Source organism: Eurosta solidaginis, chromosome 1 (assembly GCF_040869045.1).
Source record: "Eurosta solidaginis isolate ZX-2024a chromosome 1, ASM4086904v1, whole genome shotgun sequence".
NCBI lineage: Eukaryota > Metazoa > Arthropoda > Insecta > Diptera > Tephritidae > Eurosta > Eurosta solidaginis.
Window position 1 is genome coordinate 285,519,689 of NC_090319.1, and position 15,232 is coordinate 285,534,920.

At 36.1% G+C, this 15,232-nt stretch overlaps 4 protein-coding genes across 17 annotated transcripts in view; 2 read left to right on the plus strand and 2 right to left on the minus strand.

The window, feature by feature from the left end:
- The window catches only part of LOC137237421 (tropomodulin-like), a 406,385-nt gene that overhangs the window by 250,259 nt on the left and 140,894 nt on the right, over positions 1-15,232 (minus strand). The window lies entirely within an intron of this gene.
- Positions 4,238-7,195, plus strand: LOC137237419 (uncharacterized). Its single transcript, XM_067761014.1, has 5 exons — positions 4,238-5,273; positions 5,326-5,725; positions 5,788-5,890; positions 5,949-6,486; positions 7,002-7,195. The coding sequence occupies exons 1-4, from the start codon at positions 5,049-5,051 to the stop codon at positions 6,391-6,393; spliced, it is 1,173 nt and encodes a 390-aa protein (XP_067617115.1). The 5' UTR covers positions 4,238-5,048; the 3' UTR covers positions 6,394-6,486; positions 7,002-7,195.
- LOC137237416 (uncharacterized) lies at positions 4,726-9,344 on the minus strand. The gene is made up of 3 exons (XM_067761012.1): positions 7,505-9,344; positions 7,316-7,446; positions 4,726-7,121 (listed from the first exon to the last, which is right to left on the minus strand). Exons 1-3 carry the CDS (start codon positions 7,717-7,719, stop codon positions 6,979-6,981), a joined length of 489 nt encoding a protein of 162 aa, XP_067617113.1. The 5' UTR covers positions 7,720-9,344; the 3' UTR covers positions 4,726-6,978.
- On the plus strand, positions 7,715-8,764 carry LOC137237418 (uncharacterized). Its single transcript, XM_067761013.1, has one exon. The coding sequence runs from the start codon at positions 8,361-8,363 to the stop codon at positions 8,502-8,504; it is 144 nt and encodes a 47-aa protein (XP_067617114.1). The 5' UTR covers positions 7,715-8,360; the 3' UTR covers positions 8,505-8,764.

The following is a 15,232-nucleotide window of genomic DNA, read 5'->3' on the forward strand; positions in this document are numbered from 1 at the left end:
ATTGAGACATTCTGTCTCTATATTAATTTGTGTGTTATGCAGATTTGTTTTTGTAAAGCTTCTTGTTCGTTTCGAATGAGATGCTTTGTAAACTCGGACTCTGTTTTACATATTTATGTTTGCTTGTTTAATGGTGTGTTCAATTTATACTTATTATTTAAGAATTCATAAGCTTAACACCGGCTTATAATGATTGAATATGCAATTATTGTGTTTTTCTAAGAGAAATCGAAAAGAAAGAAAGAAACTTTACATTTGATAACATTACGAAATTGCCTAATGATGATTACGTGGCGGTTTTCGAAATGGTACCATCGCAATATGCCAATAAATGTTTCTTTCTTTATAAATTGAACACCATTAAACAAACAAACATAAATATGAGTCAATACATTTATACTAGCTTTGCTCTAAGCCTGAGAGTTAAATCTTATTTCTAATGACCTCGGTACAGTTAAATAAAGTGCACCTTACAGAATGGTACTGATACAAGTTTTTGGTGGGTACTATTGCCAACATACAGTTGAATATAAATACTGTGTACTTTTACTTTTATTTGAATTTGTTTTTTTGGCTGTCTTAGTTTGTTGATTTTGTTCTTTATTCTCGTTGTTGTTGTTCACCTTAATGATATTTTTGTGGTATGCATTTTTTATTGAAAATTTAATGCGAAAACCAGTAAAATAAAATTTAAAGTTTACTCTGCATGAAGTTTATTTATGAAAACCTGAAACGATATGAATTAGAAACGAGTTTTTCTAAGCGGGGTCGCTCTCGGCAGTGATTTGATAAATACTCCTAGTATATTTCAGCTTGGTCAGAAATCTTTTCTGAGATTGGGGCACCTTGCATTTATTTTTATTTTATGATACGATATGTACCATTGGGGCAGAATTACGCCATATAAGGAGGAAATTATTATTAGGTTCCTCCTCGGAGGAAAATCGCGTTAAATATTTATACTTTATTTGTCATAAAGACCACGAGGTAAAATACATCAAATAAGATAGAAATGGTAATTTCGTAAAAAATCTGTAAAAAATAACTTCATATATTCTCAGCACCTCTTCGAAAAAGATTTACTGCTCATAATTGGTAACAATGGATCTAATGGTGAGCAAAAAAAAAATGTATAACAAGTTTTATGCCGACTCCTAACGGCATCTGCAATGAAGATAAACTCAGCTTCTTGAAAAAAAACTTTTTCAAAAGACTGTGATGTCGCTTTTTTCTAGACTTGTGGCATGCTAACACACTACCATCACACCACTACAGCCGCTTTGGCCAGCAGAAAAGAAAGCTAAAGAAAACTTCTTTAATAATGGTCGAAAGCAATAGAATAGAATAATTTCAATAATTAGAATTTTATACGTAAACAAAACTCAGCAAAAGTGAAAGAGCACCACAACCTTTGTAAAATCAAGAGCTGAATTGCCCTACTACAATGAAAATAAAGAACAAGCAGTCTACTGATTACATCTAGGGCCAATACCTATATACTTATAGCGGTCTGCTTCGACCATTGACATTAACCCTAACCTTGCAAGAATTCTTCGTAAGCCCCTTTCTGGGATATCTGGTTATTAGATTATCGGAAATAGAGATTCAAAATGTTCTTACTTTTACTTATAAACAACTGCTGCTGGATGTAGTACAAATCTGCGACACAAAGTGTTACGGAGTCATACATAAGCTGACCCTTACAGCCTAATTCTAATGTGGTAACAACTTTCTTCACCACGGTAACTTTTTTCATGTGGCAACTTTTGCACCCATTTGGTATTCGATTCACGAAAGTAGCCGGATAATTGTTTACCCGCTAATATAGGTGGTAACATCGATGTAACCACACAAACGCTGTTGTTTAGAAAAAGGCATTACTGAAAAATAAAAAAAGAATTGTAAGCGCAAATAAGTAAACATAATAGTAAACAAGTAAGGAAGGATAAGTTCGGGTGTAACCGAACATTACATACGCTATGGAGACAAAATAAGGGAAAATCACCATGTAGGAAAATGAACCTAGGGCAACCCTGGAATGTGTTTGCATGACATGTGTATCAAATGAAAGGTGTTAATTAGTATTTTAAAAGGAGTGGGCCTTAGTTCTGTAGGTGGACGCCTTTTCGAGATATCGCCATAAAGGTGGACCAGGGGTGACTCTAGAATGCGTTGTACAATATGGGTATCAAATGAAAGATGTTAAGGAGTATTTTAAAAGAAAGTGGGCCTTAGTTCTATAGGTGGACGCCTTTTCGAGATATAGTTATAAGGGTGAACCAGGGGTGACTCTTTAATGTGTTTGCACGATATGGGTATCAAATTAAAGGTATTAATGAGGGGTTTAAAAGGGAGTGGTGGTATTTGTATATGTAAAGGCGTTTCCGAGATATCGAACAAAATGTGGACCAGGGTGACCCAGAACATCATCTTTCGGGTACCGCTAATTTATTTATATATACAATATCTCGAACAGTATTCCTGCCATGATTCCAAGGGCTTTTAATTTCGTCCTGCAGAACTTTTTCATTTTCTTCTACTTAATATGGTAGGTGTCACACCATTTTACAAAGTTTTTCTCTAAAGTTATATTTTGCGTCAATAAACCAATCCAATTACAATGTTTCATCCCTTTTTTCGTATTTGGTATAGAATTATAGCATTTTTTAATTTTTCGTAATTTTCGAAATCGAAAAAGTGGGCGTGGTCGTAATCGGATTTCTTCCATTTTTTATACCAGTACAAGGTGAGTTCAGGTAAGTACGTGAACTGAGTTTAGTAAAGATATATCGATTTTTGCTCAAGTTGTCGTGTTAACGGCCGAGCGGAAGGGCAGACGATCGACTGTGTATAAAAACTGGGCGTGGCTTTAACCAATTCCGCCCTGTTTCACAGAAAACAGTTATCGTCCTAGAATCTAAGCCTCTAACAAATTTCACAAAGATTGGTAATGTTTTGTTCGACATATGGCATTAAAAGCATCCTAGACAAATTAAATGAAAAAGGGAGGAACCACGCCCATTTTGAAATTTTACTTTATTTTTGTATTTTGTTGCACCATGTCATTACTGGAGTTGAATGTTGACATAATTTACTTATATACTGTAAAGATATTAAATTTTTTGTTAAAATTTGACTTAAAAAAATTTTTTTTTAAAAGTGGGCGTGGTCGTTCTCCGATTTTGCTAATTTTTATTAAGCATACACATAGTAGTAGGGGTAACGTTCCTGCCAAATTTCATAATGATATCTTCAACGACTGCCAAATTACAGCTTGCAAAACTTTAAAATTACCTTCTTTTAAAAGTGGGCGGTGACACGCCCATTGTCCAAAATTTTACTAATTTTTTATTCTGCGTCATAAGTTCAACTCACCTACCAAGTTTCCTCGCTTTATCCATCTTTGGATAAAAAGTGTTGCTTCTTGTTATACATATTAGTTGACATTATGTACCTTCACTATATATATGGACATATATATGTATATATATACACATCGTCCCGTTTATTCGTTCACCTCGTATCTACGAGTGACACATTTTCGGTAAAGCCATGGCGAAACCATACAAGGCGGGGGCATGGTGACATACCTACAAACATAAATAAAAATTCCATGTACTTTGTTTTATACATTCGATGGACAAATGGCAAAATCGTACTGCGCCGGAAATTGATGTATCAAATCAAATGGAAAAAGTTTATATTCAGCTGACCCTTGCTGCCACCTTGTATCGTTCCGCCATGGGTAAAGCGAAGAAAACCAACTTTTAAATTTCACCACAGACACTGGTGTGTCTTTCGGTGATGACAGCGTTACCACTTTGGCCAGAATCGCGAATAAAGAACTGGTAACGAGTTTGGGTTACATAATGTTCTGGGTACTATTTTACCGTTAACGCTCAGAATCGGGCCGTTAGAGTTGATTTCCGCATTCATAATATTGGAAAATATCATGTCGAAGTTTTAACTTTGACGCGCCTTGATTGCCTTGTATGTTATATCTTCGAATTTGGTATTACTCTTTAAAGGGCCAGACTGAAAATATAATTTATAAAATTTTTTTTTGGGACAACCCTGTCATGCACATATGTATGTATTTAAAAACTTCATGAGCTTAAGCACATTTTTTAAGTTTTTACTACATTTTCCGTAACACGTTTTACGATTTGTTAGTACATAATACAGCAGAGTATATAATGTTTTGCTTTTTTTCTATTTTCTATTTCCAGCCTGAACTACGTTAAACCAACTCGCATTGAAGCCAGTCATATAAAACACATTGGTATGCAAACGAAAAACATTTACAAACAAGCATCCACAGTTAGGTGCATTTCAAAGTAGAGCAAACATCCTTTCGCCGTTAACTTTGTATAACTGAGGCGGCGCTACAATGAAGTTGACGCCGAATCGACAGCGGCGGTTACAAAGGTTTTTTGAAGCAAATAACAAGTAGACAACTGCAACTGCTAAAAGAAAGCGGGAGTGAGGCGGTGAGGCAGTCCGTTAGCAGCGGAAACTAGCGAAATAGCGGAATTGCTATCAGGAAAAGCGCGTTTGCTGATAACCTACATACGCAAAGAAAAGAACACACAACCATTTGAGGAGATGGAGTGCTTAAAAGAGGCGCGACACAATTTTCACATTTCGCTTATTTCACTAAGCTTAAACAACAACAAATATATATATACGAAACGCTAAAACTGTAATTGTACCTATGTAAGTGCAAAAACTTAACCACAAAGTAAGCAGATAGCGTCTTACACTAAAAGATGACGCGTCAGAAATATTGAGCACAATAGAGCGCCTTGGTTGAGGTGCTAACAGCAGCGAAATTGAAACTTTAGAAGAGCTGTTAAATCATGTTCAGATTACACTCTAAAACAAGTGTTTTAGCATAAAACACCTCACATAAAACAAATACGTTCACACCTTCGGTTCTTATTTTATTTTGACAGCTCCAATGCAACCATGAGGAATTTAATATTGTTGTAAGCGATTTCATTAAATTTGATAATATTGTGTGTTTGTGAATTTTATTCTAATTTGAGATGAGTGATAAAGAGAAAAAAGTGTTGAAGATATTAACCATGAAAGCACAATCAAATCCTTTGTGTTTATTCCAATATACATCGTTCGGCAATGAGTATTTGAACCAGTTCAAAAAGCGGCGTGCATTGAATATCAGAAAGATGCAGTTGCTGAGAAAACAATATTTTATGTTATTGGTGGCCTCACAAAACCTTTCCTGGCAATCAAGGTCATATTGGACAAGAGTAAGCATGCTAGTGGGGGTTTGCAAAAGCATTAACACTTTTCTTTTCAAAGGCTCGATCGCAATCCTTCTGGGAAGTTGACTGCCAAGTGAATGGAGATGAGTTCTTCAAAAGCAATTTTCGCATGAAAAGAAGTGTATTTATAGAACTTTGCGATAATTTAAGAGTGTTGGAAAAGAAAGATACCCCACTAAGAAAAGCCATCTCTTTACACAAACGAGTAGCCATAGCCCTCTACGCGTTGGGATCATCGGCAGAGTATCGCACAATAGGGAACATTTTTGGAGTTGGAAAGTCCACTGTGTGTGAAATAGTACTTGAGTTTTGTACTCAGACATGGAAGCAGTTGAGCCTTACGTACATGACTAGTTTTCCCTTAACGAGGGAAAAAGTATCAGAACTAGTACAAGGATTCGAAGTTATAGGATTTCCTCAGTGCATGGGAGCAATAGGTTTGTTAAATTTGGGTTACCATAGCTATGTATGTCAACGTTCTTGTTTTTAAAAATTTCATATGGTTGTCACATTGAGATTCATCCACGTAGTGAAGATGCAACTGATTATTATAATTACAAGGGATGGTATTCCACTATCCTACTTGCTTTGGTCGATGCAAGGTGTGTTCCTTTATGATTATGTTGTTTATAAAGGAAGATATACAATTTTTTGTTTCAGATACCGGTTCATTTATATTAATGTTGGCAGTCCAGGACGGTGCAATGATTCCCAAATCTTCGAGTCCTCAACATTGAAAACACAGTTGGAAAAATGTCCTTACCTGGATGAAATGCGCACACCGGTTTCCGGTGTTGATGTGCCGATTTTCATTATAGCAGACTCAGCTTTTCATTTTAGCAAAACGTTGATGAAACCATATGCATTCCAAGTGTCTCAAAATGAAGACGAAAAAAATTTTAACTATTCTCTTTCCAAAGTGCGAAGAGTTGTTGAAAATGCCTTTGGTTACGTGAAGGCGCGTTTTCGACGAATTGGTAAGGGCATAGACAATCAAATACAAAATGCCAACATTATTATAAAGGCATGTTGTGTCCTACATAACTTTTTAAACGAAAGGAACGACAGTATTAACGAGAAATGGATTTCGCTTTGCAAATTGTAGAAAGAAATCGTCAATATCCACATCAAGAAATATCGGCAAACGACCGTCAAAATAATGCAGAAATAATTCGAAAAAGTTTAGCTACCCTTTTCAGTAAGTAAAAAAACTTTGAAATACTCTTGTTCAAGAAAAGGTACTTTGTTTATTCCAGTCTTATTTTTCGCATAAAAGTAAAAGTAATATTACTTAAAACCTAAAACATAATAAATTCATTTCACTAAAAATTAAATGCATATTCAAAATTAAATATTTAATAACTAAAAATCATGGTGGTCTAATTAATAATAATAGTACTCAGTAACTAAAAACAAAAAATATTCATTTCGCTAAAAAAATTCCCAACACAAATTAATTATTTACATTAAAAAAAATTATTTTATCTTTAGAATTATTTGTTTAAAAATTCAATTAATGCCTGAGTTAATTCCTTGTTATTTTGGACATACTCTTCTAAAGCTTTTGTTTTTCTTTCTTCATTTTCTAAAATTGCTTTAGTTCTTTCTTCGAATTTTTTATCACTTTCCCTCAAATCTTTGCTACATTTTTCCATTTCTTTTTCAATTTTATCAATTTTTTCCAAAAATTTTAATTGATAATTTTTTTTTTAGCTGAACGAGTAGCCGTTGACGTGGATGGCGTGGGAGATTCACAATCCTTAGAAGGCACTGCTGATTCGTAGGTGCTTGTTTCTGGCGACTCAAGAGTGAAATCCAAGGTTTCGACATTTTCTGCAATTAAAAAACTTTTATAATTCAATAAAATAACAAAATAATTATAATAACAAATTATCAACGTCCAAATAGAAATCATTTGAGCCCTGTTTCCGTCCGTCCGTCTGTCCGTGTTCACGATAACTTGAGTAAATACGATAGCTTGAGTAAACTTATACTAAAATTCACTTAATAAATATAAAATATCTCACCATAAATGCTGTCCTCAACAAGCCCTTCAGGATTATAACTTTTGAATGGTGCCAAAAGCTGGTGGATTTCTGCATACAGTGGCCAACTTGAAGGTGCGCCGCCAGATGGTCCAATTTGTGCCTTCTCCTTCCTTTGTTAATAAATAAAATTATAAAAAATCTTGCCAATTATTAAGACTACCAACTCACCTGTATTTGGACGTCAGGTTATGCATTTTGGATTTTATTTCTGCTGGAGTGTACACAACTCCAAGTTGTTCCAACTCTACAGCCATTTGCTCCACAATGTGGCTATTTTTCCGCACACCTCGAAGCTCTCCTACCTTACTTCGCCATATATCTATCAGAACAGCTTCAGTGCCCTCTCTCCATTGATTTCTTTTTTTGTATTGCTTTTTCTCCATTGTATTCCAAATATTTTAAATAAATTTATCACCCGAAAATAAGTTTACCACTCAAAACAAAATGACATATTAGTTATGGGACAACAGATTAATCGATTATTACCGATAAGTTCTAGTGCCGACAATGGTTTCAACTTGTTTTCAATCTAAATTTCGGCGAAAACAAGTGTTTTCAACTTATTTTATTGACAGATTTTACAAGGCGAAAACACGTGTTAAACAAGTTAAACAAGTAAGTCTGAACATAATATTAAGGAAATCTTCGCACGTACATACATAGACGGTTTCAAACTAAAAGTGAGTGAGTTGAAGAAGAAAAAGTAAAAGAAGTAACCGTCACCGCTAACAGTGGCCCACTGATAATCGGCAACAAATCTCTGACGCATGTTGCGGATCACAACTGAAACATATGGCATACTGAAAATCCGTTGAGCCAGTAATTTAATCAGCGCCTTAGGTTAGCACTTTGCACACCAAGACCTCCACCTCCACTGGGATTTCTTGGATTTCTCTTAAATACAAGTGCAGCGATTTTGTGGCTCTTGAAAATAATTCGCCACCCACATACGAGTCCAATTAATACTCGCTACTCATTCTAAACTCCAAGAACAAAATTAAAGTGAATCGGACGTCGCATCGGCATGGTGCGCGATATCATTTTGTATATACTTTTAATTGTTTTATTTTGCTTGATTTTTATGGCAAAATTAATTGTTAACGTCTATGCCTTTCAAAGACAGGCACCCACCACAAAGTCAGATCGTGCGGACATTAGTTTTGTATAGAATATAAAAGTGTAGGTTGTGAAACGTGATGTTCATTATGTACGAAGCTTGACTGGGGCTTCAGCAATAGAATGTGGGAGTCAAAGCAACTTACGTTAATGTAAAGAAGTTTGCTTTACACAGCGTTCGAAGAGTGAAAGCACGACTCACCACATAAAATACAATGTGTAAAGCTAAATAAAAAATCTGAAGCGAAGAGAAGAATATAAAATGAAAGTAGAAGATGAATATACATATGTAAGTGCATAGACTAATTAAGAACTGCGCAAAACTAATAAATACATAAATTAAACGAAAAATAGATAAGAATTTGAAAATGTAAGTTAAACAATAAACAAAGTGGTGTAAAAAAAAAAAAAAAAAAATAGAAAAAATTGTATTAGTTAATATAAGAGATGTAGAAGAGAAACAACAATAGATAATTAAAAGAAGTAAGGAAGGTTAAGTTCGGGTGTAACCGAACATTACATACTTAGTTGAGAGCTATGGTGACAAAATAAGGGGAAATAACCATGTAGGAAAATGAACCGAGGGTAATCCTGGAATGTGTTTGTATGACATTTGTGTCAAATGAAAGGTATTAAAGAGTATTTTATGAGGGAGTGGGCCATAGTTCTATAGGTGGACGCCATTTAGGGATATCGCCATATAGCTGGACCAGGGGTGACTCTAGAATATGTTTGTACGATACGGGTATCAAACGAAAGGTGTTAATGAGTATTTTAAAAGGGTGTGGGCTTAGTTCTATAGGAGGTTTCAATATATCGCCATAAAGGTGGACCATGTGTGACTCTAGAATGTGTTTGTACGATATGGTTATCAAATTAAAGGTATTAATGAGGGTTTTAAAAGAGAGTGGTGGTAGTTGTATATGTGAAGGCGTTTTCCAGATATCGACCAAAATGTGGACCAGGGTGACCCAGAACATCATCTGTTGGATACCGCTAATTATTTATATATGTAATATCACGAACAGTATTACTGCCAAAATTTCAAGGGTTTTTTATTTCGCCTTGCAGAACTGTTTCATTTCATTCTACTTAATATGTTAGGTGTCACGACCATTTTACAAAGGTTTTTTCTAAAGTTATATTTTGCGTCAATAAACCAATCCAAATACCATGTTTCATCCCTATTTTCGTATTTGGTATGGAATTATGGCAGTTTTTTTTGGTTTTTGGTAATTTTCTATATCGAAAAAGTGGGCGTGGTTATAGTCGGATTTCGGCCATTTTCTATACCAATACAAAGTGAATTCAGATAAGTACGTGAACTGAGTTTAGTAAAGATATATCGATTTTTGCTCAAGTTATCGTGTTAACGGCCGAGCGGAAGGACAGACGGTCGACTGTGTATAAAAAATGGGCGTGGCTTCAACCGATTTCGCCCTTTTTCACAGAAATAAGTTACCGTCCCAAAATCTAAGCCCCTACAAAATTTCACAAGGATCGGTAAATTTTTGTTCGACTTAAGGCATTAAAAGTATCCTAGACAAATCAAATGAAAAAGGGCGGAGCTACGCCGTTTTTGAAATTCTATTTTATTTTTGCATTTTGTTGCACCATATCATTACTGGAGTTGAATGTTGACATAATTTACTTATATACTGTAAAGATGTTAAATTTTTTGTTAAAATTTGACTTAAACAAATGTCAGGAATGTCCAAATGGATTAAAATGAATAGTTTCACCACGTTTATAAAAGTAATAAATGTATTTGTTTATTTAATTAACAAAAGGTTTAGGTTAAATTATAATTCAAATGTTAAGGAAATTGATTGTACCACGAACTGACTACCGTTCTGCTTCACAGTCAACCAGCGAATGCCCCTCAATGCTCTCACACGCAAACTGTCGGTGACAGCTCGGCCTTTCCTGACATTTCGTCCTGCATGGACGAATCATCGTCGTCGTCCATACCATCAAGTTCAGGAATCAATGCACACCACGGTTTTATGTGATCCACACTACATATGTTGCAATAACGTCTTTGTGTATGTGTTGAGTCTGGTAGATCTTCGATAATATATCTGTCGTAGTTAAGTACTTTCGTAACAATATATGGTCCTTTAAATGCGGGATCCAGCTTATGGGAGGGACCTGTTGCATTTGGAACATGATCAATGACCACTAAGTCGCCAACATCATATTTCTTTGGAGTTTGGTGTCTTTTGTCATAACGCTCTTTCCACTTATGTCTCTCTGCCATTATATTGTTTGCTGCTTCATCACGTTTCACCTCGATATCTGGATTACCCTTATCATCATCGTTTATAGCTTGTATCATTCGGTTGTATGTTACATCTCTGGGATTGAAATAAAACACAAGTTCATTAGGCGTGTATTTTGTTACCTCATTACGTTGGGAATTAATCGTCCATTGAATGTTTGGAAGCATTTTATCCCATGTTTTGGCCGTTTCGCTCATACATTTCAAAGCGTTGATAACTGTTTTATTTACGTGTTCGGCCTGTCCGTTAGCTCTCGGTGTTCGTACTGCAGTTTTGTTTTGTTGAATACCATGATTGGAAATGAATTCTTCAAATTGCCTCGAAGTGAACGCCGTACCTCGATCTGATGTTATTTTAAGTGGTTGACCAAAAATGGCCATGATTTCTTCTAGTGCTTTTACGACTGGTTCAGTTTTCGTAGTTCTGACTGCCTTTAGGATTACGTACTTACTGAATCCGCATACAACTACTAATATGTACGAAAACCCTGATTTGCTGCGTTGGAATGGACCCACATGATCAATAAAAATGTGCCTAAATGGGATCGGCAACACATCGCTTACGTGCAATTGGCTTTGCGGTTTACCTCCCGTCATTTTATTTAAGCAACACTCTTCACAAGCTGCTATGTATGATTTGACATACCTCCTCATGCGTGGAAACCAAAAATGTTTGCAGTCGCTGTAATGTTTTTTCTAAAGAAAAATGTCCAGAGTCATCATGACATGACTTAACAACTCGCCATCTTACTGCCTTTGGTACTGCTAATTTCATTTCGCCCTTAGCTTTTCTAAATAATCGACTGTTATGCATCGTATAATCGGTTTTCATTTGCTTAATTGTAGCTTCATCTGCCGTTTCTTTCCCTGTAATTATATCGCTTATTCGTTTTAAATTTTCATCTTGGAGTTGCATTGAGTAAATCCAATCATCCATCGTATTGCCTCGGTTAAGTTTCAATACCTTTTCTGCAACAGTGTTTGTACCTTTCGATATTTCAACAGGCGCTCGACTAAGTGAGTCTGCGTGCTGCATTTTAGACCCAGGTCGATATGTACATGTAAAATCAAATTCTTGTAGTTTTAGCCACCATCTGGCAATGCGCGGCTTCAATGCTGTAGTGGACTTAGTTGTTGCAATTGCATTGCAGTCCGTTCGTACAATAAATGGAGTACCGACTAAATAAACTCGTAATCGTTCAAGCGTCTCTACGATCGCCAAGACTTCTAATTCATGTGATGGATACGTAGACTCAGCTGCATTACATCGTCTGCTGTAATAGTGTACCGGCTTCCAATCCTCGCCTTCTAGCTGCAATAACACTCCAGATAGCCCTATGGAACTACCGTCGGTGTGTACTTCGTGGCTCTTTGTTACGTCAAACAAAACTAACACCGGCTGAGTGCAAAGTGCATGTTTTAATTTTTCAAAAGCTATGGCATGTTCGTCTGTCCACACGAATGCTTGTGCTTTCTTTAGTAACGTTGTTAGCGGCATAGCGGTACTAGCATAATCTGGTATAAACTTTCTGAAAAACCCTGTTAAGCCAAGGAATCGACGGACTTCACTTACATTAGTGGGTTGAGGAAAAGCTTTAATTGATTTTGTTTTCTCTTCACCAGGCTTAAAATTAAATTGGCTTACGACATGGCCTAAGAATTTAACATTTCTTGACATAAAAGTACATTTACTTGGTTTTAGCGTGAGACCAGCATTTCGTACTTCACTAACATTCTTTGTTGCAATTATAACCTCATCAACGTAGCTTATAATTTTATCTCGGTTTCTCAAACCACGTACAAGTTGAATAATCATCTCCTGAAAGACCATTGGTGCATTTCGCAGTCCAAATGGCATTACATTATACTCATATAATCCCTCAGGCGTCAAAAACGCTGTGAACTTCTTGCTCTCCTCATGTAATGGAATTTGATAATATGCTGCAGTCATATCAAGGGTGGTAAAAAACGTATTCCCCCCAAGCTTTGACAACTGCTCTTCTACTATTGGCATTGGGAATTGTTTTTTTATGGTGACCGCATTAAGTGCCCTAAAGTCAACGCACATTCTATCTTCCCCGTTTGACTTCTTCACTATTACAACTGGAGCTGCGTAAGGTGATGAACTCTGACGAATTATATTGTGCTTAAGCAATTCGTCAATTATCGTGGAAAGTACATGTCTTTGGATAAAAGGTACCTGGTACTGCCTACCTGTAATTGGTTTCTCGGTGCTGACAACGATTTCCATAGTTGTTGTTTTACAACGTCCAAGCTTTCCTAAATCTTCTGCAAAACAATCATCGTATTTTTCTAGTAAATGAAGTACTTCATGCATTTCATCTTTGCTTAATGATACATTAACATTAAAACCCTTTGCCGTATTTTTCTGTATTTGCATATTTCCCGACTGTATAACTAGTGAACAATCTTTTCGACACAAAACATCTCGTCCAATGAACAGATCGTATGGCATAAACTCGTCGGGTACTACATGCAATTTCGTATTCAGTGTGCTGCCTTCTATAACTAATTCTACTTCAATCTCTTCTTTGCTTTCAACGCTTGCACCCCCAAATCCCTCTAACTTTCTACCACATACTTTCTTTTCCACATTGGTTGGTACTTTGGATTCGGATATGATTGATGTGTCGCTGCCAGTATCGATAAACGCCGAATACTGGTCACCATTCAGCAAGACACTTGACATTAAAGGTGGATATAAATTTTCACTAACTACCTTTGCAACCGTTGATTTTTCATAGCGGCAAGACTTAGAATCGTGTCCCACTTTGTTACATTTTGCGCATCTTTCCTTTCTTGCAGGCTTTGGACATTTTGCTGCAATGTGTCCATACTCGTTGCAATTAAAACATTTTGTATATTTTTTTCTGTAGTAACATTTCGTGTTACCTCGTTTACATTTCTATTACCACTATCTGTACCTTTGAACGCACAATATACATTTGCTAAACTATCAAGAGATCGCAATAAATCGTTACATGTTGATAATTTCATTGCCATAAGGGTTCGAGTTAAATTACTGTCATTTAACCCCCCAATAATATATGTATTGATTGATTCTTCATCAACCTTACCTCGCCTACCAATATTTAACATAGCGTAATAGTATTGACTATAAGTTTCATTTGTTCGCCTCTTTCTTCGTGATAATTCCGTGTGCACTTCTGCCGTACACATTGTGAAAGGAAAATCTGTTTGAAATGCTGATACAAAAGCTGACCATCGTTGAAATACGGTTTGTGCATCGAGCCATTCTTTGGCCACCCCTTTCAACTTTGATTGAGCGGCTAACAAAATTTCTTGCTCAGACCATCCGTATGCTTCTCGTAGCTGTATAACTTTATCAACAAACTGTTTCGATGTTAAACTCCCTTTTAATGGATCAAAATCCGGTAATATTGCGATGATGTCGTGTACTGCACTTCTTTTCCATTCACGTTGCGTCATTGGGACTAACAATGGACGAACTGCTATTGGTGTACCATTAAAATCATGTTCCGATGAACTCCTTGGTATTTCAGCGTGAACCTCTGTTGTGGCAGTTGAATGGTTGTCATGGCAACTTGCTTCTGCTGGAATCGTTGTGGCGTTCGACGGTGTTAACGTTTGCCTTGTCTGTACTGTCACCAAATCGTTTACAGACTTAGCTAGCCCCGCAATAATGCCACGCATTTCTTCCATTTGCTTCTGCATAGCTGTAACTTCGCTGCTTACCTCCAACTCTTCAGCATCAACTTCATCAACGCCGTACATTTCTGTCAATTTAATAATTTTTGTTGCTTTATTGCCCATTACCGTCGCACCTTGGTTTTGTAGCAATTTGTTGATTTGATCAACCTTTAAAGTGTTTAATTTGATCATTTTTCCCATATTATAGTGCAATTAACTTTTCTGCATGCAATTGTCATCCACAAATATGAAAAAAAATTGTCTTGCCTTTTTTTTTTTTTCCAGTTCTCCCGAAATTCACTTGTAATCACGTTGGTTTTTCTTGAACGTCTCGCCGTTGTTCAGCCCGTATGGCACACAATAATTCTCCTCAATAGAATTCCAGAACGTTCTTTAATATTGCAGCTATAAACACCACTGCCCCTTTTACGTTGCTCTTAAGCCGTTGCAAAAACACAAAACAAAAAAAATCTACTGTTGCTTTTGTCTTGTTTTTGTTGTTGCGTTCTCGTCGTTTTATTTGTATCGAAGTCGTTGCAAACACACAAACTAACCTTCTGCTTGTGTTCATACATTCGTTACTTCGATTGTTGATTCTTTTGCGTTTACCTTTTGTTGTGTACGTATACAAAGTCACTCGCCGTTATAATTTTTCGATTGTAACTGTTGCAAATGATCTCTTAAATATGTTAAGAGACGTTTGAAGCAATTTCGTTTGCTCTTTTACTTTTTAAACTTATTCGTTGATTCGCTTACTGGTGGTATTTTTCCCCTCGCTGGTGTCGTTGATTGAAAATTCAATTATG

Excerpts from the sequence above, each read along its gene's own strand:
- LOC137237419 (XM_067761014.1), top strand. The coding sequence starts at position 5,049 with ATGAGTGATAAAGAGAAAAAAGTGTTGAAGATATTAACCATGAAAGCA. Across the intron at positions 5,274-5,325 it reads CAAGGTCATATTGGACAAGA|GCTCGATCGCAATCCTTCTG; the intron begins GTAAGCATGCTA and ends TTCTTTTCAAAG. Across the intron at positions 5,726-5,787 it reads TCAGTGCATGGGAGCAATAG|ATGGTTGTCACATTGAGATT; the intron begins GTTTGTTAAATT and ends TAAAAATTTCAT.
- LOC137237416 (XM_067761012.1), bottom strand. The coding sequence starts at position 7,719 with ATGGAGAAAAAGCAATACAAAAAAAGAAATCAATGGAGAGAGGGCACT. Across the intron at positions 7,447-7,504 it reads AACCTGACGTCCAAATACAG|GAAGGAGAAGGCACAAATTG; the intron begins GTGAGTTGGTAG and ends TTATTAACAAAG. Across the intron at positions 7,122-7,315 it reads TGTTGAGGACAGCATTTATG|AAAATGTCGAAACCTTGGAT; the intron begins GTGAGATATTTT and ends TTTTAATTGCAG.
- LOC137237418 (XM_067761013.1), top strand. The coding sequence starts at position 8,361 with ATGGTGCGCGATATCATTTTGTATATACTTTTAATTGTTTTATTTTGC.